Here is a 23914-nt window from a genome sequence, read left to right on the forward strand (position 1 = left end):
CAGCGGCTTTCTTGGAAGATATAATGTTAGCCATGGAGAACTGCTAAAGGGTTACTACTGCTCTCACCAACATGGCTGCCCTGAATTTAACAGGCGCTATCAACAAAGATCAGTTGGAGCGTTGGGCCAGTAACCAAAAGGTTGCTGGATCGAATCCCCGAGCTGACAAGGTAAAACTCTGTTCCTCTGCCCCTTAGCAAGGCAATTAACCCACTGTTCCCCGGGCGCCGATGATCCTAGACCCGTCTCTCCTGACGGAGTTCCACCGTGGACACCCTACGCGCCCTGCTCCGCGTCCTCCTGGTCGTCCCCGAGGCCGGGGTAAAACATCCTAGACCCTTAGCAAGGCAATTAACCCACTGTTCCCCGGGCACCGATGACGTGGATGCCGATTAACCCACTCTTCCCCGGGCGCCGATGACGTGGATGCCGATTAACCCACTGTTCCCCGGGCGCCGATGACGTGGATGCCGATTAACCCACTGTTCCCCGGGCGCCGATGACGTGGATGCCGATTAACCCACTATTCCCCGGGCGCCGATGACGTGGATGCCGATTAACCCACTGTTCCCCGGGCGCCGATGACGTGGATGCCGATTAACCCACTGTTCCCCGGGCGCCGATGACGTGGATGCTGATTAAGGAGGCCCCCTGCACCTCTCTAATTCAGAGAGGTTGGGTTGAATACGGAAGACACATTTAAGTTGAATGCATTCAGTTGTACAACTGACTAGGTATCCCCCTTTCCCTGTATGGGTTGGGATTATGGTTCATTGTTTAGCTAGCTAGCTACATGTCTAAACAAAAGACTCCACTTCGCCAGATGATTACATGACACTTCAAGTTAGCCAGGTGTGTCTGGGGGTGATTATAGAATTTATTTCACATGACTCATCAATTTAAACAAGTGCTTCTGGGTAAGCATCATGTAATAATTATACAATATTTTTATCTGGACACTTTCTATTTTTGATATTGCTACTATGCAAACATACAAGTAACCATTTCACTGTACCGTTTACACCAGGGATCATCAACTAGATTCAGCCGCGGGCCGGTTTTATCTTGAGCGGATGGTCAGGGGGGCAGTACATAATTACAAATTATTTATAAACTGCAATTTGACCGCAGGAATCCCAAACAGATATCATATTTTACTAAAACATACTGTACTAATTTCAAACCATACTGTACTAACCCTTAAATTTGTACACTATCACATGTACAATATTTGTCTATTATGCATGGGTTTTACTTGGGAACAGATTTTTTCAATTAAAATCACTTGAAGCTGATTTCCTGGTGTTTTTGCAGCCTTTTATATCCAACAATGAAAATTCCCCCAAAGTGTTTTTTACTAATATTTATTTTTGCTCAGAAAACTTTGGGGCCAAATAATAACTGCGGGACAAATTTGGCCAGTTGGGGAGCCCTGGTTTACACCTTCTGTATTCTGTGCATGTGACAAATAAACGTTGATTTTATTTTATATTGTATGTGTTTACCAGAGACATGTGAAGAACAACATTACCTGCACCAAAGTCAGATTAGGATATAGGCCAAGGACTAGATAAAGTGTATTTTTACTGCTAATTTTTGCTATTACTAACACCACTTTTAGTCTTAATCTTTGGTTGTTTACTACACTACCTTACTCATTCGGTTTAGCAAATGGCCTTACATGTGAATCCTTAAAGAGATGGGTGGGGCTAAGGCTTAAGAGGGTGTGAACGATGCTGAATGGGTGTTGACAAAGAAGAGCTCTCCAGTAGGTGTACCTAAACATTCAAGGGCTAGCAGAATGACTTTCCCATTGTTCCTCAACTGCAGTGTACGATATGCCATTTTGTATCTCTGAGTCTCAACTTTTAACCAATGAACAGCATTTCAAATTTTGCAACAAGACCAAATAGAGGAGGTCGGTCACGTATATCATTTTTCATATTTTCTGAATATTTGTACTATGTACTTGAGCTGGTGTGCTCTAAAGTAACTACAACTCAGCAATTTATAATGATTTTTTACCAGAAAGGGAGTTATTGTTTATGGCCATCTCATGAGATCGCTTTGAGCCCCTGTACCAGCTGTCCTCTGTCGGGGGCTTGGTTGTTTCCTCCATGGCTGTGGATGAACCTCCAGATACCTCTCCCTGTCCTAGTCAATCAACTGCCTGGGCACAGCCTGGACCACCGCTGCCCCCCTCCACTGGGCCGTGCTCTCTGGATCAGAGCTCTGTCCCTTTGGTGGTTGTGGCCTGCAGGTAGCCGGCGTCTCAGCAGCCCTCTTCTCAGGTGAGTTCTGTGTCATGAAGCTGGTTGAGAGAATGCCAAGCGTGTGGAAAGCTGTCATCAAGGCAAAGGTGGCTACTTTGAAGAAACTCAAATATAAAATATATTTTGATTTGTTTAACACTTTTCTGGTTAAAAACATGATTCCATATGTGTTATTTCATAGTTTGGATGTCTTCACTACTATTGTACAATGTAGGAAATAGTAAAAATAAAGAAGAACCCTTGAATGAGTAGGTGTGTCCAATCTTTTGACTGGTACTGTAACCTGTATATCTGTACCTGGGGCAAAGACTTTGTGTTTTCCTGAGGCAAAAGTTCAGGATATCACCAGGTTGCTTCCCGAGGCTGTGAGTCAGTCACCAGGGGCTGATACTGTCATGGTTCATGTGGGGCCAAATTACATTATGAAGAGTAGCTCAGAACAGCTGAAGATGGATTTTTAAAGAACTGATTGAAAGAACTAAGCATGCACCCACTAAGAAAATGACTGTAAAAACGGTTAAATCCCTGTGGATTGATGAGGAATTGAAAAATTGAATGGTTGAGAGGGATGAGGCAAAAGAGATGGCAAATAAGTCTGGCTGCACAACCGATTGGCCAACGTACTGCAAATTGAGAAATCATGTGACAAAACTGAATAAAAATAAGAAACTACACTATGAAACAAAGGTAAATGACATAAAGAATGATAGTAAAAAGCTTTGGAGCACCATCAATGAAATTGTGGGCAAAAAGGCAAACTCCGCTCCATCATTCATTGAATCAGATGGCTCATTCATCACAAAACCCACTGATTTGGCCAACTACTTTAATGCTTTTTTCATTGGCAAGATTAGCAAACTTAAGCATGACGCTACACATCCAAGTATATCTGACCAAATTATGAAAGACAAGCATTGTAATTTTGAATTCCGTAAAGTAAGTGTGGAAGAGGTGAAAAAAGTATTATTGTCGATCAACAATGACAAGCCACCGGGGTCTGACAACTTGGATGGAAAATTACTGAGGATAATAGCGGACAATATTGCCACTCCTATTTGCCACATCTTCAATTTAAGCCTACTAGAAAGTGTGTGCCCTCAGGCCTGAAGGGAAGCAAAAGTCATTCCGCTACCCAAGAATAGTAAAGCCCCCTTTACTGGCTCAAATAGCCGACCAATCAGCCTGTTACCAACTCTTAGTAAACCTTTAGAAAAAGTTGTGTTTGACCAGAAACAATGCTATTTTACAGTAAACTAATTGACAACAGACTTTCAGCACGCTAATAGGGAAGAACATTCAACAAGCACAGCACTTACAAAAATGACTGATGATTGGCTGAGAGAAATTGATGATAAAAAGATTGTGGGGGCTGTTTTGTTAGACTTCAGTGCAGCTTATGACATTATCGATCATAGTCTGTTGCTGGAAAAACGTATGTGTTATGGCTTTACACCCCCTGCTATATTGTGGATAAAGAGTTACCTGTCTAACAGAACACAGAGTGTGTTCTTTAATGGAAGCCTCTCTAATAAAATCCAGGAAGAATCAGGAATTCCCCAGGGCAGCTGTCTAGGCCTCTTACTTTTTTCAATCTTTACTAACGACATGCCACTGGCTTTAAGTAAAGCCAGTATGTCTATGTATGCGGATGACTCAACACTATACACGTCAGCTACAACAGCGACTGAAATGACAGCAACACTTAAAGAGCGGCAGTTAGTTTCAGAAATATTTAAAAAACTGAAAGCATTGTATTTGCGACAAATCATTTACTAAACCCTAAACCTAAACTAAATCTTGTTATGAATAATGTGGAAATTGAGCAAGTTGAGGAGACTAAATTGCTTGGAGTATCCCAGGATTGTAAACTGTCATGGTCAAAACATGTTGATACAACAGTAGCTAAGATGGGGAGAAGTCTGTCTATAATAAAGTTCTGCTCTGCATTCTTAACAGCACTATCAACAAGGCAGATCCTACAGGCCCTAGTTTTGTCGCACCTGGACTACTGTTCAGTCATGTGGTCAGGTGCCACAAAGAGGGACTTAGGAAAATTGCAATTGGCTCAGAACAGGGCAGCATGGCTGGCACATGGATTTACACAGAGAGCTAACATTAATAATATGCGTGTCAATCTCTCCTGGCTCAAAGTGAAGGAGAGATTGACTTCATCACTACTTGTATTTGTGAGAGGTATTGACATGTTGAATGAACCGAGCTGTCTGTTTGAACTACTGGCACACAGCCAGAATACCCATGCATATCCCACAACACATGCCACCAGAGGTCTCTTCACAGTCCGCAAGTCTGAACAGACTATGGGAGGCGCTCAGTACTACAGTCGTGGTCAAAAGTTTTGAGAATGACACAAGTATTGGTCTTCACAAAGTTCGCTGCTTCAGTGTTTTTAGATATTTTTGTCAGATGTTTTGTTCCCTGAGCCACTTAGTTATCACTTTTGCCTCATGGCAAGGTGCTCCATCATGCTGGAAAAGGCATTATTCGTCACCAAACTGCTCTTGGATGGTTGGGAGAAGTTGCTCTCGGAGGATGTGTTGGTACCATTCTTTATTCATGGCTGTGTTCTTAGGCAAAATTGTGAGTGAGCCCAATTCCCTTGGCTGAGAAGCAACCCCACACATGAATGGTCTCAGGATGCTTTACTGTTGGCATGACACAGGACTGATGGTAGCGCTCACCTTGTCTTCTCCGGACAAGCTTTTTTCCGGATGCCCCAAACAATCAGAAAGGGGATTCATCAGAGAAAATTACTTTACCCCAGTCCTCTGCAGTCCAATCCCTGTACCTTTTGCAGAATATCAGTCTGTCCCTGATGTTTTTCCTGGAGAGAAGTGGCTTCCTCGCTTCCCTTCTTGACACCAGGCCATCCTCCAAAAGTCTTCGCCTCACTGTGCGTGCAGATGCACTCACACCTGCCTGCTGCCATTCCTGAGCAAGCTCTGCACTGGTGGTGCCCCAATCCCGCAGCTGAATCAATTTTAGGAGACGGTCCTTGCGCTTGCTGGACTTTCTTGGGCGCCCTGAAGCCTTCTTCACAACAATTGAACATCTCTCCTTGAAGTTATTGATGAGCCGATAAATGGTTGATTTAGGTGCAATCTTACTAGCAGCAATATATTTGCCTGTGAAGCCCTTTTTGTGCAAAGCAATGATGACGGCACGTGTTTCTTGCAGGTAACCATGGTTAACAGAGGAAGAACAATGGTTTCAAGCACAACCTTCCTTTTAAAGTTTCCAGTCTGTTATTTTAACTCAATCAGCATGACAGAGTGATCTACAGCCTTGTCCTCGTCAACACTCTCACCTGTGTTAACGAGAAAATCACTGACATGATGTCAGCTGGTCCTTTTGTGGCAGCGCTGAAATGCAGTGGAAATGTTTTTTGGGGATTAAGTTCATTTTCATGTCAAAGAGGGACTTTGCAATTAATTGCAATTCATCTGATCACTCTTCATAACATTCTGGAGTATATGCAAATTGCCATCATAAAAACTGAGGCAGCAGACTTTGTGAAAATTAATATTTGTGTCATTTTCAAAACTTTTGACCACGACTTTACATCCACATAAAGTAACTCATGCCTAGCAGTAAAATTAGATACAAAAAAACCAAGATAAAAATACATATTATGGAACAGCAGGGACTTTGAAGCAACACAAACATGCATACAAACACACAATAACATACGCACTATACACACATGTACACATGGATTTTGTGTTGTAAATATGTGGTAGTAGAGTAGAGGCCTGAGGGCACACACTTAGAGTGTTATGAATGTATTGTAATGTTTTAAAAATGTATAACTGCCAAAATTCTGCTGGACCCGAGGAAGAGTAGCTGCTGCCTTGGTAGGAACTAATGGGGATCCATAATAAACCCCAGGAAGAGTAGCTGATGCCTTGGCAGGAACTAATGGGGATCCATAATAAACCCCAGGAAGAGTAGCTGCTGCCTTGGCAGGAACTAATGGGGATCCATAATAAACCCCAGGAAGAGTAGCTTCTGCCTTGGCAGGAACTAATGGGGATCCATAATAAACCCCAGTAGCTGCTGCCTTGGCAGGAACTAATGGGGATCCATAATAAACCCCAGGAAGAGTAGCTGCTGCCTTGGCCTGCGGTTATGGAACCCCTACCTGTCCCAGACCTGCTGTTTTAAACTCTAATGATCGGCTATGAAAAGCCAACTGAGATTTATTCCTGATTATTATTTGACCATGCTTGTCACTTATGAACATTTTTGAACATCTTGGCATGGTTCTGTTATAATCTCCACCCGGCACAGCCAGAAGAGGACTGGCCACCCCTCATAGCCTGGTTCCTCTCTAGGTTTCTTCCTAGGTTTTGCCTTTCTAGGGAGTTTTTCCTAGCCACCGTGCTTCTACACCTGCATTACTAGCTGTTTGGGGTTTTAGGCTGGGTTTCTGTACAGCACTTCGAGATATTAGCTGATGTAAGAAGGGCTATATAAAATAAAATTGATTGATTGATTGAACTAATGGGGATCCATAATAAACCCCAGGAAGAGTAGCTGCTGCCTTGGCAGGAACTAATGGGGATCCATAATAAACCCCAGGAAGAGTAGCTGCTGCCTTGGCAGGAACTAATGGGGATCCATAATAAACCCCAGGAAGAGTAGCTGCTGCCTTGGCAGGAACTAATGGGGATCCATAATAAACCCCAGGAAGAGTAGCTGCTGCCTTGGCAGGAACTAATGGGGATCCATAATAAACCCCAGGAAGAGTAGCTGCTGCCTTGGCAGGAACTAATGGGGATCCATAATAAACCCCAGTAGCTGCTGCCTTGGCAGGAACTAATGGGGATCCATAATAAATACAATATACAAATACAAATGAGAAATAATTATGTTTGGGCATGTCTATTTAGGCGGAAATCCACATTATGCCCTTGAACTTGTAAAAACCAGACTATTTCCAGACATAGTAGTTCCTGAAGGTTCAGACTTACTCGTTGCCAATCTGTTGTTATGTCTCGTGGGTTTCATAACCATGCCTGAATAACAATTCAATAATGATGAGACAGGAGACAGGAATTAGTTCAACCATTTATCTAGAACGTGACATCTACAACATATTAGAACCCCCATGATGCTCTCTACGGTAAGCATATTAGAACCCCCATGATGCTCTCTACGGTAAGCATATTAGAACCCCCATGATGCTCTCTACGGTAAGCATATTAGAACCCCCATGATGCTCTCTACGGTAAGCATATTAGAACCCCCATGATGCTCTCTATGGTAAGTATGGAGGGGCAAATGGGACAACCCTATCCAACTAGCTAGCGTCCTCGATCATTAAAAGCTTTGTATAACATTAGCAGCAATGTCTTAAAGGCAGCACATTAAACAACCTTAAATGACAAGGGAAAATAAACTCACTGTAACTCTGAGCACTGTGTGTTTCAGCATAGTTCGAGACACCTACTACCCTCTACCTATCTCTATGTTCTCTGTGTTCAGTTAGGGGCAACAACATATTCATGTCTTGTTGGTTATTTACACAATAGGCACTAAAATAGTCTAATCTACCCACTCTACACTTGGCTGATGAACAGCAGGTTGATTCTACTGATGAACAGCAGGTTGATTCCACTGATGAACAGCAGGTTGATTCCACTGATGAACAGCAGGTTGATCCTACTGATGAACAGCAGGTTGATTCTACTGATGAACAGCAGGTTGATTCCACTGATGAACAGCAGGTTGATTCCACTGATGAACAGCAGGTTGATTCCACTGATGAACAGCAGGTTGATTCCACTGATGAACAGCAGGTTGATTCCACTGATGAACAGCAGGTTGATCCTACTGATGAACAGCAGGTTGATTCTACTGATGAACAGCAGGTTGATTCTACTGATGAACAGCAGGTTGATTCCACTGATGAACAGCAGGTTGATTCCACTGATGAACAGCAGGTTGATTCCACTGATGAACAGCAGGTTGATTCCACTGATGAACAGCAGGTTGATTCTACTGATGAACAGCAGGTTGATTCCACTGATGAACAGCAGGTTGATTCCACTGATGAACAGCAGGTTGATCCTTCTGATGAACAGCAGGTTGATTCTTCTGATGAACAGCAGGTTGATTCTTCTGATGAACAGCAGGTTGACTCCACGCTTGGCTGATGTAGTTGACTCGAACAGCAAGTTGAGGCTTTTTCCTAAAACAGCTGTGAAGAACAGCTCTCTCAGAGTTTTAAATATCTCAAAATTGAGCATGTATATTTAAAAGGAATTGTTTGCAGAAAACAATGTAATTTAATGAATACTACCACTATTCCTCCCTGTAACAGTTGATCTGGAGTGAAAGTGTTAAGCTGGAATGAGGTGGTTGGTCTTGATGATGTTTGGTTTAGTTTGCTTATTATTAGAACCTATAATAATAATATTGTTATTTCTACAGCACCTCGGCAACCAGAAGGCTCTGTTCAGGAAAAAGAGTAGGACCATTATCTTAATAAATATTGACCTTCTAAATCCTATATACAATTACTATAACAACAACACTAGGTACTATGATGACAACATTAGGTACTATAATGACAACATTAGGTACTACAATGACAACATTAGGTACTATGATGACAACATTAGGTACTATGATGACAACATTAGGTACTATAACAACAACACTAGGTACTATGATGACAACATTAGGTACTATACTGACAACATTAGGTACTATACTGACAACATTAGGTACTATAATGACAACATTAGGTACTATAATGACAACATTAGGTACTATAATGACAACATTAGGTACTATAATGACAACACAGGATTAAGAATGATTGGTTACACATTGAACTCAAATGAAACATTGTCAATGGTTCGTTTGCTATTGCAGTCAGATGCATTGTGGTTGACATAAAATCATTTTATAATAAATAGCTCTCTCTCTCTGACAAAGCTAGACATCTATTATCAAATGTTCCCTATAAATATATTTTGTAAGTACATCTTCACAAAAGCACACAATGTGCTCACACAATGTTGTTTGTGTTAAATACTAATAAACCCCCTGGTGGTATAGAATCCAGAGGTTCCCTCTCTGAAGGGTTAGGTATACTGTCTATCCCTCTCAGATGTGGTGATGCTGGGATTCCATCACACTCTGCCTGTTGTCCCTGTGTGTTCATGAAGACATTAAACAGAGTATTGACAGCCTGATGATCAGATTATGTATGTTCTGCCTGTAGCCAAGTACTGTAGGGAACCAATAATACACAACCTGACATCATTTCATATTATGGTTCTGGAATATCTGGATATGATTCTGGAGATGTGAGTATGTCTGTGGGTCTGTAGTTTAGGAACCAAAAGGTGATTTAACCTTTGACAGAGTCATCTTGCCATCGTTATAATAATACTGACATTTTAACATAATGTATAACATAATATGTATATATTATCGTTTTTACAGTGACTTTTAGAAATATCTAGATTTGTTGTAGAAATATGAGCGCCAGTAAACAAAAATAGCTGGATATTGAAATTCTATACAACTAGAAAGATTTCCTAAGAGTAACGTTGTAACATGACAGGCCAGTTGGTAGAGCATGGTGCTTGCAACGCCAGGGTTGTGGGTTCGATTCCCACGGGGGGCCAGTATGAAAAACGTATGCACTCACTAACTGTAAGTGGCTCTGGATAAGAGCGTCTGCTAAATGACTCAAATATAAATGACTGGGGCTTCAGTCCAACTGCTCTGGTGATATATGGTGCTTTCAACTCAAACAACCTGTCACTTCACACTGCTGCTTAGGGGGTCTCTAACACGAAAGTGAACCAGCACCTCTCTCTCTCTCTCTCTCTCTCTCTCTCTCTCTCTCCCCTCCGGTGATGTTGTGAGGTGAGAAAGGCAGGGTGGAGTGATATCTGCATGGAGTCCAGAGGAGAAAGGATCCCATTTCATCTCGCCACCTCCGTCGCCCTGAGCAACCGGCTCTCCCTCAACGTGTCCGAACTTTGACCCTTCGTGGAATCTGACTGAACCCCGCCCCCAGCACTGAGTGATGATATCATGACGGACAAGTTCCTGCCAATGAGGCTACTGGGGGATGGTACTCTGCGGTGGAAGGAGCTCTTCCTGGGTGGGGCCGTGTGGGCATGTCTGACGCTGGGGCATAACGTTGGGGATCCACGGGGGGCCAGTCGGGAGCGAAGAGACAAATCACGCGTCCCATTGGGCGACAGAGTCTCCAGGAGCTGGGAGGCGGCGCCAAAGCGTACTTCCTGGTCCATCTCGGCGGCCTCTACTAGGAGGGGGGACAGGGTTCCTCTGCGTCTGCTACAGGAGTCACAACACAGTTTTTTGTATCCCGGGATAGAGCAGTATCTCGCCAGGACCTCCATCTGACAGAATATAGACTTATCCCCGTTACACGGCTCATCTGAAACACACAAACATAATATCAAGCCTTTAAATGAGGATATTCGAAAGTTTTGACATAGTAATGAGAACAGTCTCTTATATCATAGATTCCCACATCCATACTTCCATGTCAATTTCTGCTTGTTCCAGTACACAGTGAACCACCCCGGCACGGTGAACAGCAGTTAAAGGTTAGGGGATATCTCCTCCTTATCAGTGTGGTGTAATCCACCAAGCTGTCATGTTCTATAGCAGAGGATTTACAGCCTCCCTCAGCTGAACGCTGTGGAACAAGGTTCATTAATATCTTATATACTTATAGAACTCCCTCCCTCTCTCCCTCCCTAGTTATTCAACTCCCTCCCTCTCACTCCTTCCCTAGTTATTCATCTCCCTCCGTAGTTACTCAACTCCCTTCCTCCCTTCCTCCCTCCCTCTCTCCCTCCATCACTAGTTATGGAACTCCCTCCCTCCCTATTTATTCAACTCCCTCCCTCCATCACTAGTTATATAACTCCCTCCCTAGTTATTCAACTCCCTCCCTAAAAATTCAAAACCCTCACTTCCTCGCAAGTTATTAATCTCCCTCCCTCCCTATTTATTCAACTCCCTCCCTCCCTATTTATTCAACTCCCTCCCTCCATCACTAGTTATATAACTCCCTCCATAGTTATTCAACTCCCTCCCTAGTTATTCAAAACCCTCACTTCCTCGCTAGTTATTAATCTCCCTCCCTCCCTATTTATTCAACTCCCTCCCTAGTTATTCAAAACCCTCACTTCCTCGCTAGTTATTAATCTCCCTCCCTCCCTATTTATTCAACTCCCTCCCTCCATCACTAGTTATATAACTCCCTCCCTAGTTATTCAACTCCCTCCCTAGTTATTCAAAACCCTCACTTCCTCGCTAGTTATTAATCTCCCTCCCTCCCTATTTATTCAACTCCCTCCCTAGTTATTCAAAACCCTCACTTCCTCGCTAGTTATTAATCTCCCTCCCTCCCTATTTATTCAACTCCCTCCCTAGTTATTCAAAACCCTCACTTCCTCGCTAGTTATTAATCTCCCTCCCTCCCTAGTTATTCAACTCCCTCCCTAGTTATTCAAAACCCTCACTTCCTCGCTAGTTATTAATCTCCCTCCCTCCCTATTTATTCAACTCCCTCCCTAGTTATTCAAAACCCTCACTTCCTCGCTAGTTATTAATCTCCCTCCCTCCCTATTTATTCAACTCCCTCCCTCCATCACTAGTTATATAACTCCCTCCCTAGTTATTCAACTCCCTCCCTAGTTATTCAAAACCCTCACTTCCTCGCTAGTTATTAATCTCCCTCCCTCCCTAGTTATTCAACTCCCTCCCTCTCACTCCTTCCCTAGTTATTCATCTCCCTCCGTAGTTACTCAACTCCCTTCCTCCCTTCCTCCCTCCCTCTCTCCCTCCATCACTAGTTATGGAACTCCCTCCCTCCCTATTTATTCAACTCCCTCCCTCCATCACTAGTTATATAACTCCCTCCCTAGTTATTCAACTCCCTCCCTAAAAATTCAAAACCCTCACTTCCTCGCAAGTTATTAATCTCCCTCCCTCCCTATTTATTCAACTCCCTCCCTCCCTATTTATTCAACTCCCTCCCTCCATCACTAGTTATATAACTCCCTCCATAGTTATTCAACTCCCTCCCTAGTTATTCAAAACCCTCACTTCCTCGCTAGTTATTAATCTCCCTCCCTCCCTATTTATTCAACTCCCTCCCTAGTTATTCAAAACCCTCACTTCCTCGCTAGTTATTAATCTCCCTCCCTCCCTATTTATTCAACTCCCTCCCTAGTTATTCAAAACCCTCACTTCCTCGCTAGTTATTAATCTCCCTCCCTCCCTATTTATTCAACTCCCTCCCTAGTTATTCAAAACCCTCACTTCCTCGCTAGTTATTAATCTCCCTCCCTCCCTAGTTATTCAACTCCCTCCCTAGTTATTCAAAACCCTCACTTCCTCGCTAGTTATTAATCTCCCTCCCTCCCTATTTATTCAACTCCCTCCCTAGTTATTCAAAACCCTCACTTCCTCGCTAGTTATTAATCTCCCTCCCTCCCTATTTATTCAACTCCCTCCCTCCATCACTAGTTATATAACTCCCTCCCTAGTTATTCAACTCCCTCCCTAGTTATTCAAAACCCTCACTTCCTCGCTAGTTATTAATCTCCCTCCCTCCCTAGTTATTCAACTCCCTCCCTAGTTATTCAAAACCCTCACTTCCTCGCTAGTTATTAATCTCCCTCCCTCCCTATTTATTCAACTCCCTCCCTAGTTATTCAAAACCCTCACTTCCTCGCTAGTTATTAATCTCCCTCCCTCCCTAGTTATTCAACTCCCTCCCTAGTTATTCAAAACCCTCACTTCCTCGCTAGTTATTAATCTCCCTCCCTCCCTAGTTATTCAACTCCCTCCCTAGTTATTCAAAACCCTCACTTCCTCGCTAGTTATTAATCTCCCTCCCTCCCTATTTATTCAACTCCCTCCCTAGTTATTCAAAACCCTCACTTCCTCGCTAGTTATTAATCTCCCTCCCTCCCTATTTATTCAACTCCCTCCCTAGTTATTCAAAACCCTCACTTCCTCGCTAGTTATTAATCTCCCTCCCTCCCTCTCTAGTTAGGCAACTACTTCCCTAGTTATTAATTTCCTTCCCTCCCTCCCTAGTTATTCAACTCCCGTGCTCCCTCCCTTGCTTGCTTGTATCTCCCTAACTCCCTCCCTCCCTAGTTATTCATCACCCTCCTACCAATCCTCCCTAGTTATTTATCTCCCTCCCTCCATCCCTCACCTAGTTATTCAACTCATTGCTCCCTAGTTATTCATCTTCCTCCCTCCCTAGTTATTGATCTCCCTCCCTCCCATCCTCCCTAGTTATTCAGCTCCCTTTTTCCCTAGTTATTCAACTCCCTCCCTCCCTCCCTCCCTAGTTATTCATCTCCCTCCTTCCCCCCTCCCTAGTTATTCAACTCCCTCCGTGCCTCCTTCCCCCTCCCTAGTTATTCAACTCCCTCCCTCCCTCCCTAGTTATTCATCTCCCTCCTTCCCCCCTCCCTAGTTATTCAACTCCCTCCCTCCCTCCCTCCTTCCCTAGTTATTCAACTCCCTCCGTGCCTCCTTCCCCCTCCCTAGTTATTCATCTCCCTCCCTCCCAAGTTATTCAACACCCCTTTCTATCAAAATCCCTCCCTAGTTATTCCTCTCACTCCGTAGTTACTCAACTCCCTTCCCACATCCCTAGTTATTCATATCCCTCCCTCCCTGGTTATTTAACTCCCTCCCTCCCTAGTTATTCCTCTCACTCCGTAGTTATTCAACTCCCCCCTCCCTCCCTAGTTATTTAACTCCTGCCCTCCCTAGTTATTCATCTACCCCTCTCCCTCCCTGGTTATTCAACTCCCACCTCTCTCCCTAGTTATACATCACCCTCCCTCTCACTCCCTCCCTAGTTATTAATCTCCCTCCGTAGTTACTCAACTCCCATCCTCCCTCCCTAGTTATTCATATCCATCCCTCCCTGGTTATTTAACTCCCTCCCTCCCTAGTTATTTAACTCCCTCCCTCCCTAGTTATTCATCTCCCTCCCTCCCTGGTTATTCATCTCTCTCCGTAGTTATTCAACTCCCCCCTCCCTCCCTAGTTATTCAACTCCCTACCTCCAATCCTCCCTAGTTATTCATCCCCCTCCCACCCTAGTTATTTAACTCCCTCCCTCCCTAGTTATTTAACTCCCTCCCTCCCTAGTTATTTAACTCCCTCCCTCCCTAGTTATTCATCTCCCTCCCTAGTTATTCAACTCCCTACCTCCAATCCTCCCTAGTTATTCATCTCCATCTCTCCCTAGTTATTCATCTCCCTCCCGCCAATCCTCCCTAGTTATTAAACTCCCTCCCTCCCTAGTTATTCAACTCCCTCCGTCTCTCCTTCCCCCCCTCCCTAGTTATTCATCTCCCTTGCTTTTATCTCCCTAACTAATTTCCTCCTTAGTTATTTAACTCATTCACTCCCACCCTAGTTATTAATCTCCCTACCTCACATCCTCCCTAGTTATTTAACTCCTTTGCTCCCTAGTTATTCATCTCCCTCACTCCCTAGATATTTAACTCCCTCCCTCCCTAGTTATTCATCTCCCTCCCTCCCTCATTATTTAACTCCCTCCCTCCCTAGTTATTTAACTCCCTCCCTCCCTAGTTATTCATCTCCCTCCCTCCCTAGTTATTCATCTCCCTCCCTCCCTCCCTCCCTCATTATTTAACTCCCTCCCTCCCTCATTATTTAACTCCCTCCCTCCCTAGTTATTTAACTCCCTCCCTCCCTAGTTATTCATCTCCCTCCCTCCCTAGTTATTCATCTCCCTCCCTCCCTCCCTCCCGAGTTATTTAACTCCTTCACTCCCACCCTAGTTATTAATCTCCCTACCTCACATCCTCCCTGGTTATTTAACTCCCTCCCTCCCTAGTTATTCATCTCCCTCCCACCCTAGTTATTTAACTCCCTCCCTCCCTAGTTATTTAACTCCCTCCCTCCCTAGTTATTTAACTCCCTCCCTCCCTAGTTATTCATCTCCCTCCGTAGTTATTCAACTCCCTACCTCCAATCCTCCCTAGTTATTCATCTCCATCTCTCCCTAGTTATTCATCTCCCTCCCGCCAATCCTCCCTAGTTATTTAACTCCCCCCCTCCCTAGTTATTAATCTAACTCCATCCGTATTTGTTCAGCTCCCTCTCTCCCTAGTTATTTATCTCCCTCCCTCCCTCTCTCCCTCCCTCACCTAGTTATTCAACTCATTGCTCCCTAGTTATTCATCTTCCTCCCTCCCTAGTTATTAATCTCCCTCCCTCCAATCCTCCCTAGTTATTCATCTCCATCCCTCCCTAGTTATTCAAATCCCTCCCTCCCTATCTCCCTCCCTAGTTATTAATCTCCCTCCCTCCAATCCTCCCTAGTTATTCATCTCCATCCCTCCCTAGTTATTCAAATCCCTCCCTTCCTACCTCCCTCCCTAGTTAGGCAACTACCTCCCTAGTTAATAATCTCCCTCCCACCCTCCCTAGTTGTTCCTCCCTCCGTCCCTAGTTATTCATCTCCCTACCTCCCATCCTCCCTAGTTATTCATCTCCATCCCTCCCTAGTTATTCAAATCCCTCCCTTCCTACCTCCCTCCCTAGTTAGGCAACTACCTCCCTAGTTAATAATCTCCCTCCCACCCTCCCTAGTTGTTCCTCCCTCCCTCCCTAGTTATTCAAATCCCTCCCTCCCTATCTCCCTCCCTAGTTATTAATCTCCCTCCCTCCAATCCTCCCTAGTTATTCATCTCCATCCCTCCCTAGTTATTCAAATCCCTCCCTTCCTACCTCCCTCCCTAGTTAGGCAACTACCTCCCTAGTTAATAATCTCCCTCCCACCCTCCCTAGTTGTTCCTCCCTCCGTCCCTAGTTATTCATCTCCCTACCTCCCATCCTCCCTAGTTATTCAGCTCCCTCTATCCCTAGTTATTAATCTCCCTCCCTCCCTAGTTATTCAAATCCCTCCCTCCCTAGTTTTACAAATCCCTTCCTCGCTAGTTATTCATCTACCTCCTTCCATCCCTAGTTATTCATCTACCTCCTTCCATCCCTAGTTATTCATCTACCTCCCTCCCTAGTATTTCAACTCCCTCCCTAGTATTCCAACTCCATCCCTCATTCCGAAGTTATTCAACTCCATCACTCCCTTCCTCCCTCCCTCCCTCCCATCCATCATCTCCCTTCCTCGCTATTTATTCATCTACCTCCTTCCATCCCTAGTTATTAATCTCCCTCCCTCCCTCCCTAGTTATTCAACTCCTTCCGTCCCTCCTTCCCCCCCTCCCTAGTTATTCAACTCCCGTGCTCCCTCCCTTGATTTTATCTCCCTAACTCCCTTCCTCCTTAGTTATTTAACTCCTTCACTCCCTCCCTAGTTATTAATCTCCCTCCCTCCCAAGTTATTCAACACCCCTTTCTATCAAAATCCCTCCCTAGTTATTCCTCTCACTCCGTAGTTACTCAACTCCCTTCCTACCTCCCTAGTTATTTGTGGGAATACAGCCAGATAATGTGGAGTGTCATTCATTTTTTTCAGACTATGTATAGCTGCCTCACTGTCTCTAATTGGGGCGGCAGGTAGCTTAGTGAGCGTTGTGCCAGTAACCGAAAGGTCGCTGGTTCTAATCCCCGAGCCGACTAGGTGAAAAATCTGTCGATGTGCCCTTGAGCAGGGCACTTAACCCTAATTGCTTCTGTAAGTCGCTCTGGATAAGATTGTCTGCTAAATGTAAATGTAAATTTAACTCCCGCCCTCCCTAGTTATTCATCTACCCCTCTCCCTCCCTAGTTATTCAACTCCCCCCTCTCTCCCTATTTATTTATCTCCGTCCCTGCCTCCTTCGCTAGTTATTAATCTCCCTCCCTCCAATCCTCCCTAGTTTTTCATCTCCCCCCTTCCCTCGTTAGTCATCTACCTCTCTCCGTAGTTATTCATCTCCCTCCCTCCCTTCCTAGTTATTCATTTTTCTCCCTCCCTAGTTATTCAACTCATCCCTCCCTAGTTATTGAAATCTCCCCTCTTTCCCTAATTATTAATCTACCTCCATCCCACCCCCCCTAGTTAATCATCTCCCTCCCTACCTAGTTATTAATCTCCCTCCCTCCCATCCCCCCTCGTTAATCATCTCCCTCCCTACCTAGTTATTAATCTCCCTCCCTCCCATCCCCCCTCGTTAATCATCTCCCTCCCTACCTAGTTATTAATCTCCCTCCCTCCCATCCCCCCTCGTTAATCATCTCCCTCCCTACCTAGTTATTCATCTCCCTCCCTCCAATTCTCCCTAGTTATTCATCTCCCTCCCTCTAATCCTCCCTAGTTATTCATCTACCTCCCTCCAATTCTCCCTAGTTATTCATCTCCCTCCCTCCCACCCCCCCTAGTTAATCATCTCCCTCCCTACCTAGTTATTAATCTCCCTCCCTCCCATCCCCCCTCGTTAATCATCTCCCTCCCTACCTAGTTATTCATCTCCCTCCCTCCAATTCTCCCTAGTTATTCATCTCCCTCCCTCTAATCCTCCCTAGTTATTCATCTACCTCCCTCCAATTCTCCCTAGTTATTCATCTCCCTCCCTCCAATTCTCCCTAGTTATTCATCTCCCTCTAATCCTCAGTTATTCATCTACCTCCCTCCAATCCTCCCTAGTTATTCATGTCTTCCTAGTTATTCATCTCCCTCCCTCCCTAGTTATTAATCTCCCTCCCGCCCTCACTCCCTCTCTTGTTATTCAACTCCCTCCCTCCCTATTTATGCAACTACCTCCCTCCCATCCTCCCTAGTTATTCAGCTCCCTCAACCCCTCCCTAGTTATTCATCTCCCTCCCTCCCTATTTATTCATCTCCCTCCCTCCAATCCTCCCTATTTATTCATCTCCCTCCCTCCCTCCATAGTTATTCATTTTGCTCCCTCCCTAGTTATTCAAATCCCCCCTCTTTCCCTAGTTATTAATCTACCTGTAACGCCCTGACTCTGAGGACTCTCATTTGTTGAGTCAGGGTGTGTATTTTCTGTGTCGTGTTGTGCTATGTTGATTGTCTATGTTGAGATCTAGAATGTGTAGATCTATGTTGGCCGGTGTGGTTCCCAATCAGAGGCAGCTGTAGCTCGTTGTCTCTGATTGGGGACCATACTTAGGCAGCCTTTTGGCACCTCTTAGTTGTGGGATCTTGTTCCGTGTGAGGTATGTTATTTTGTCTACCTTGGACTTCACGTTTCGTTTGTTGTTTTGTCGTGTGTTCAGTACGTAAATAAATATGAATGCATATCACGCTGCGCCTTGGTCCTTCTCGTTCATGAACGATCGTGACAGAAGATCCCACCAAAATAGGACCAAGCAGCGTGTTCAGGAGCAAACGCCGGGAATTAAACAGGTGGTTACGTTAGTAGATGTCCTCCTCGGTTGGGGGAGAATCACGGAGGAGGAGGCCGTCCGTTACCGGAGGGCGATGAAGGCGGATGTCCAGGTAGGAGAGGAGAAACGGTGCCAACAGTGCCGACGACGGAGACCCGAGAGGCAACCCCAATAAAAAAAATTTGGGGGGCACACAGTGTGGACGACGAGGCAGCAAGAGGCAGCGACAGGGCGGATCAGCAGGTTAGGAGAGGAGGTCACGATGTTACGGGGGCTATTGGTTCAGAGGGAGCAGGAGTTATTCGGTCAGAGGGAGGCGCTACAGGAGGCTATAAGGGAGAAGGAGAGTGTAGAGGCACGGCGAGAGGAGCTGGTTAGGCAGCAGAAGGAGTGGGGGTTTATAAAGGAACCCAGTCCCGCTCCTCGCACCAAGCAAGTGGTGCGTGTCGCCAGTCCGGTCCGGCCCGTTCCTGCTCCCCGCATTAAGCCAGTGGTGCGTGTTCCCAGTACAGCCCGACCCGTTCCTGCTCCCCACACTAAGCCAGTGGTGTGTGTTCCCAGTACGGTCCGGCCCGTTCCTGCTCCTCGCATCAAGCCAGTGGTGCGCGTCGCCAGCCCGGCCCGGCCCGTTCCTGCTCCTTGCATCAAGCCAGTGGTGCGCGTCGCCAGCCCGGCCCGGCCCGGCCCGTTCCTGCTCCCCGCACCAGGCCAGTGGTGTGCGTCGCCATCCCGGTCCGGCCTGTTCCTGCCCCTCGCACCAAGACAGTGGTGCGCGTCGCCAGCCCGGTCCGGCCTGTTCCTGGACCTCGCACCAAACCAGTGGTGCGCGTCGCCAGCCCGGTCCGGCCTGTTCCTGTCCCTCGCACCAAGCCAGTGGTGCGTGTGTCCAGTCCGGCATGGCCCGTGCCTGTTCCACCGGTGCCTGGTCCGGCACCGGTCAGCTGCTCCACTCTGGAGCTAGAGCAATCCGCTCCACCGGGGTCCAGTCCAGCTTTGGTCAGCGGTTCCACTCCGGAGCCAGAGCAATCTGCTCCACCGGGGTCCGGTCCAACTCCGGGCAGCGGATCCACTCCGGAGCCAGAGCAATCCGCTCCACCGGGGTCCAGTCCAGCTCCGGTCAGCCGCTCCACTCCGGAGCCAGAGCAGTCCGCTCCACCGGTGCCTGATCCAGCTCCGGTCAGCGGTTCCACTCCGGAGCCAGAGCAGTTCGATCCACCGTCGTCGGGTCCAGCTCCAGTCAGCGGTTCCAGTCCAGACCCAGACGTCAGCCCCTCTCCAGGTTTGGGGTCTCCCACACCAGGGTCCAGACAGGGCTTGGAGTATAGTGGGAGGAAGGAGAGGGGAAGCAACGCGCCGAGGTCCAGACCAGACCAGGGGCGCAACAGGGAGGCGGAGAATAAGTGGTGGTCACGCCCGGAGCCGGATCCGCCTCCGAGGCGGAATGCCCACCCGGCACCTACCCTGTTATGTTTATGTGGCGCGGTCGGAGTCCGTACCTTTGGGGGGGGGGGGGGGGGTACTGTCACGCCCCGACTCTGAGGACTCTCATTTGTTGAGTCAGGGTGTGTATTTTCTGTGTTGTGTTGTGCTATGTTGATTGTCTATGTTGAGATCTAGAATGTGTAGATCTTTGTTGGCCGGTGTGGTTCCCAATCAGAGGCAGCTGTAGCTCGTTGTCTCTGATTGGGGACCATACTTAGGCAGCCTTTTGGCACCTGTTAGTTGTGGGATCTTGTTCCGTGTGAGGTATGTTATTTTGTCTACCTTGGACTTCACGTTTCGTTTGTTGTTTTGTCGTGTGTTCAGTACGTAAATAAATATGAATGCATATCACGCTGCGCCTTGGTCCTTCTCGTTCATGAACGATCGTGACACTACCTCCATCCCATCCTCCCTAGTTATTAATCTCCCTCCCTCTCAACCACCCTAGTTAATCATATCCCTCCCTTCCTAGTTATTCATCTACAGTGAGGGAAAAGTATTTCATCCCCTGCTGATTTTGTACGTTTGCCCACTGACAAAGACATGATCAGTCTATAATTTTAATGGTAGGTTTATTTGAACAGTGAGAGACAGAATAACAAAACAAAAATCCAGAAAAACGCATGTCAAAAATGTTATAAATTGATTTGCATTTTAATGAGGGAAATAAGTATTTGACCCCTCTGCAAAACATGATTTAGCACTTGGTGGCAAAACCCTTGTTGGCAATCACAGAGGTCAGACGTTTCTTGTAGTTGGCCACCAGGTTTGCACACATCTCAGGAGGGATTTTGTCCCACTCCTCTTTGCAGATCTTCTCCAAGTCATTAAGGTTTCGAGCCTGACGTTTGGCAACTCGAACATTCAGCTCCCTCCACAGATTTTCTATGGGATTAAGGTCTGGAGACTGACTAGGCCACTCCTGGACCTTAATGTTCTTCTTCTTGAGACACTCCTTTGTTGCCTTGGCCATGTGTTTTGGGTCATTGTCATGCTGGAATACCCATCCACAACCCATTTTCAATGCCCTGACTGAGGGAAGGAGGTTCTCACCCAAGATTTGACGGTACATGGCACAGTCCATCGTCCCTTTGATGTGGTGAAGTTGTCCTGTCCCCTTAGCAGAAAAACACCCCCAAGGCATAATGTTTCCACCTCCATGTTTGACGGTGGGGATGGTGTTCTTGGGGTCATAGGCAGCATTCCTCCTCCTGCAGGATTTCAGTCCTTCACGGCGTAGTGTGTTACCAATTGTTTTCTTGGTGACTATGGTCCCAGCTGCCTTGAGATCATTGACAAGATCCTCCCGTGTATTTCTGGGCTGATTCCTCACCGTTCTCATGATCATTGCAACTCCACGGGGTGAGATCTTGCATGGAGCCCCAGGCCGAGGGAGATTGACAGTTCTTTTGTGTTTCTTCCATTTGCGAATAATCGCACCAACTGTTGTCACCTTCTCACCAAGCTGCTTGGCGATGGTCTTGTAGCCCATTCCAGCCTTGTGTACGTCTACAATCTTGTCCCTGACATCCTTGGAGAGCTCTTTGGTCTTGGCCATGGTGGAGTTTGGAATCTGATTGATTGATTGCTTCTGTGGACAGGTGTCTTTTATACAGGTAACAAACTGAGATTAGGAGCACTCTCTTTAAGAGTGTGCTCCTAATCTCAGCTCGTTACCTGTATAAAAGACACCTGGGAGCCAGAAATCTTTCTGATTGAGAGGGGGTCAAATACTTATTTCCCTCATTAAAATGCAAATCAATTTTAACATTTTTGACATGCGTTTTTTTGGATTTTTTGTTGTTGTTATTCTGTCTCTCACTGTTCAAATAAACCTACCATTAAAATTATAGACTGATCATTTCTTTGTCATTGGGCAAAAGTACAAAATCAGCAGGGGATCAAATACTTTTTTCCCTCACTGTACCTCCCTCCCTAGTTATTAATCTTCCTCCCTCCCTAGATATTCAACTCCATCCCTCCATCCCAAGTTATTCAACTCCCTCCCTCCCTAATTATTAATCTACCCCTCTCCCTCTTTAGTTATTACACTCCCTCCCTAGTTATTCAACTCCCTCCCTCAATAGCTATTAATCTCCCTCCCGCCCTCAATTGTTATTCAACTCCCTCCCTCCCTGGTTATTCAAGTACTTTCCTTCCTATCTAGTTATTCAACTACCTCACCCCCTCCCTAGTTATTAATCTCCCTCCCTGCCTCCCTCCCTAGTTGTTCAAATCCCTCCCTCCGTAGTTAACTCCCTCCCTCCCTAGTTTTTCAACTCCTTCCCTCACTCCCTCCCTAGCTATTCATCTACCTCCCTTCAGCTCAATCTCTCCCTAGTTATTCATATCCCTCCCTCTCTCACTCCCTCCCTTGTTATTCATCTCCCTCAGTAGTTATTGAAATCCCTCCCTGCCTAGTTATTCAACTCCCCCCCCCCTCTCCCTAGTTATTTAAATCCCTCCCTCCCTTCCTAGATATTCAACTCCCTGCCTCCCTCCCGCCCTAGTTATTCATCCCCCTCCCTCTCTAGTTATTCATCTCCCTCTGTAGATACTCAACTCCCTTCCTCCCTCCCTAGTTATTTAACTCCCACCCTCCCTAGTTATTAATCTACCCCTCTCACTCCCTAGTAATTCAACTTCCCCCTCTCTCTAGTTATTCATCTCCCTCCATCCCTCTTTAGTTAAACTCCCTCCCTACGTACTCAACTCCCTGCCTCCCTAGTTTTTAATCTCCGTCCCTCCCTAGATATTCAACTCCATTCCTCCATCCCTAGTTATTCAACTCCATTCCTCACTCCCTAGTTATTCAACTCCTTCCCTCATTCCCTCCTTAGCTACTCATCTATCTCCCTTCAGCTCCCTCTCTCCCTAATTATTCAACTCCATCCCTCCATCCCAAGTTATTTAACTCCCTCCCTTCTTATTCATCTCCCTCAGTAGTTATTCAAATCCCTTTAGTTATTCAACTCCATCCCTCCCTACCTCACTAGTTATTCAAATCCCTTCCTCCCTAGTTATTAATCTCCGCCCCGCCCGCCCTCCCTCCCTCCCTCCCTCCCTCCCTCTCTTTTTATTTAACTCCCTCACTCCCTTCCTAGATATTCAACTCCCTCCCTCCCTCCCTCCCTCCCTCCCTCTCTTTTTATTTAACTCCCTCACTCCCTTCCTAGATATTCAACTCCCTCCCTCCCTCCCTCCCTCCCTAGTTATTCAACTCCCTAACACCCTCCCTAGTTATTCATGTCCATCCATCCCTATATATTCATCTACCTCCCTCCCTATTTATTCATCTCTTTCCCTCTTTCACTCCCTCCCTAATTATTAATCTACCTCCCTCCCTATTTATTCAACTATATCCCTCCATTCCAAGTTATTTACCTCCCTCCATAGTTAGTAATCTCCCTCTGTAGTTCCTCAACTCCCTTCCTCCCTCCCTAGTTATTTAACTCCCACCCTCCCTAGTTATTCATCTACCCCTCTCCCTCCCTAGTAATTGAACTCCCCCCTCTCCCTATTTTTCATCTCCATCCCACTTTAGTTAAGGGTTAGGGTTAGGGTTAGGGTTAGGGTTAGACATGGGGTCTGAGAGGTTAGGGTTAGACATGGGGTCTGAGAGGTTAGGGTTAGACATGGGGTCAGGATAGGGTTAGACATGGGGTCTGAGAGGATAGGGTTAGACATGGGGTCTGAGAGGTTAGGGTTAGACATGGGGTCTGAGAGGATAGGGTTAGACATGGGGTCTGAGAGGATAGGGTTAGACATGGGGTCTGAGA

At 46.0% G+C, this 23914-nt stretch overlaps 1 protein-coding gene across 1 annotated transcript in view; it reads right to left on the reverse strand.

Moving 5' to 3' along the window:
* Positions 1-10237: 10237 nt before the first annotated feature.
* LOC311144426 (A disintegrin and metalloproteinase with thrombospondin motifs 3-like) overlaps positions 10238-23914 on the reverse strand; it is a gene marked incomplete at both ends in the record, with an annotated part of 287624 nt that continues 273947 nt past the window's right edge. Inside the window, one exon of the mRNA XM_084180433.1 lies at positions 10238-10719. Within this exon, the coding sequence (XP_084036559.1) occupies positions 10238-10719 (482 nt within the window). The remainder of the gene's footprint in view (positions 10720-23914) is intronic.

This window comes from Coregonus lavaretus (genome assembly GCF_964263955.1).
Source record: "Coregonus lavaretus genome assembly, chromosome: 17".
Classification (NCBI taxonomy): Eukaryota; Metazoa; Chordata; class Actinopteri; order Salmoniformes; family Salmonidae; genus Coregonus; species Coregonus lavaretus.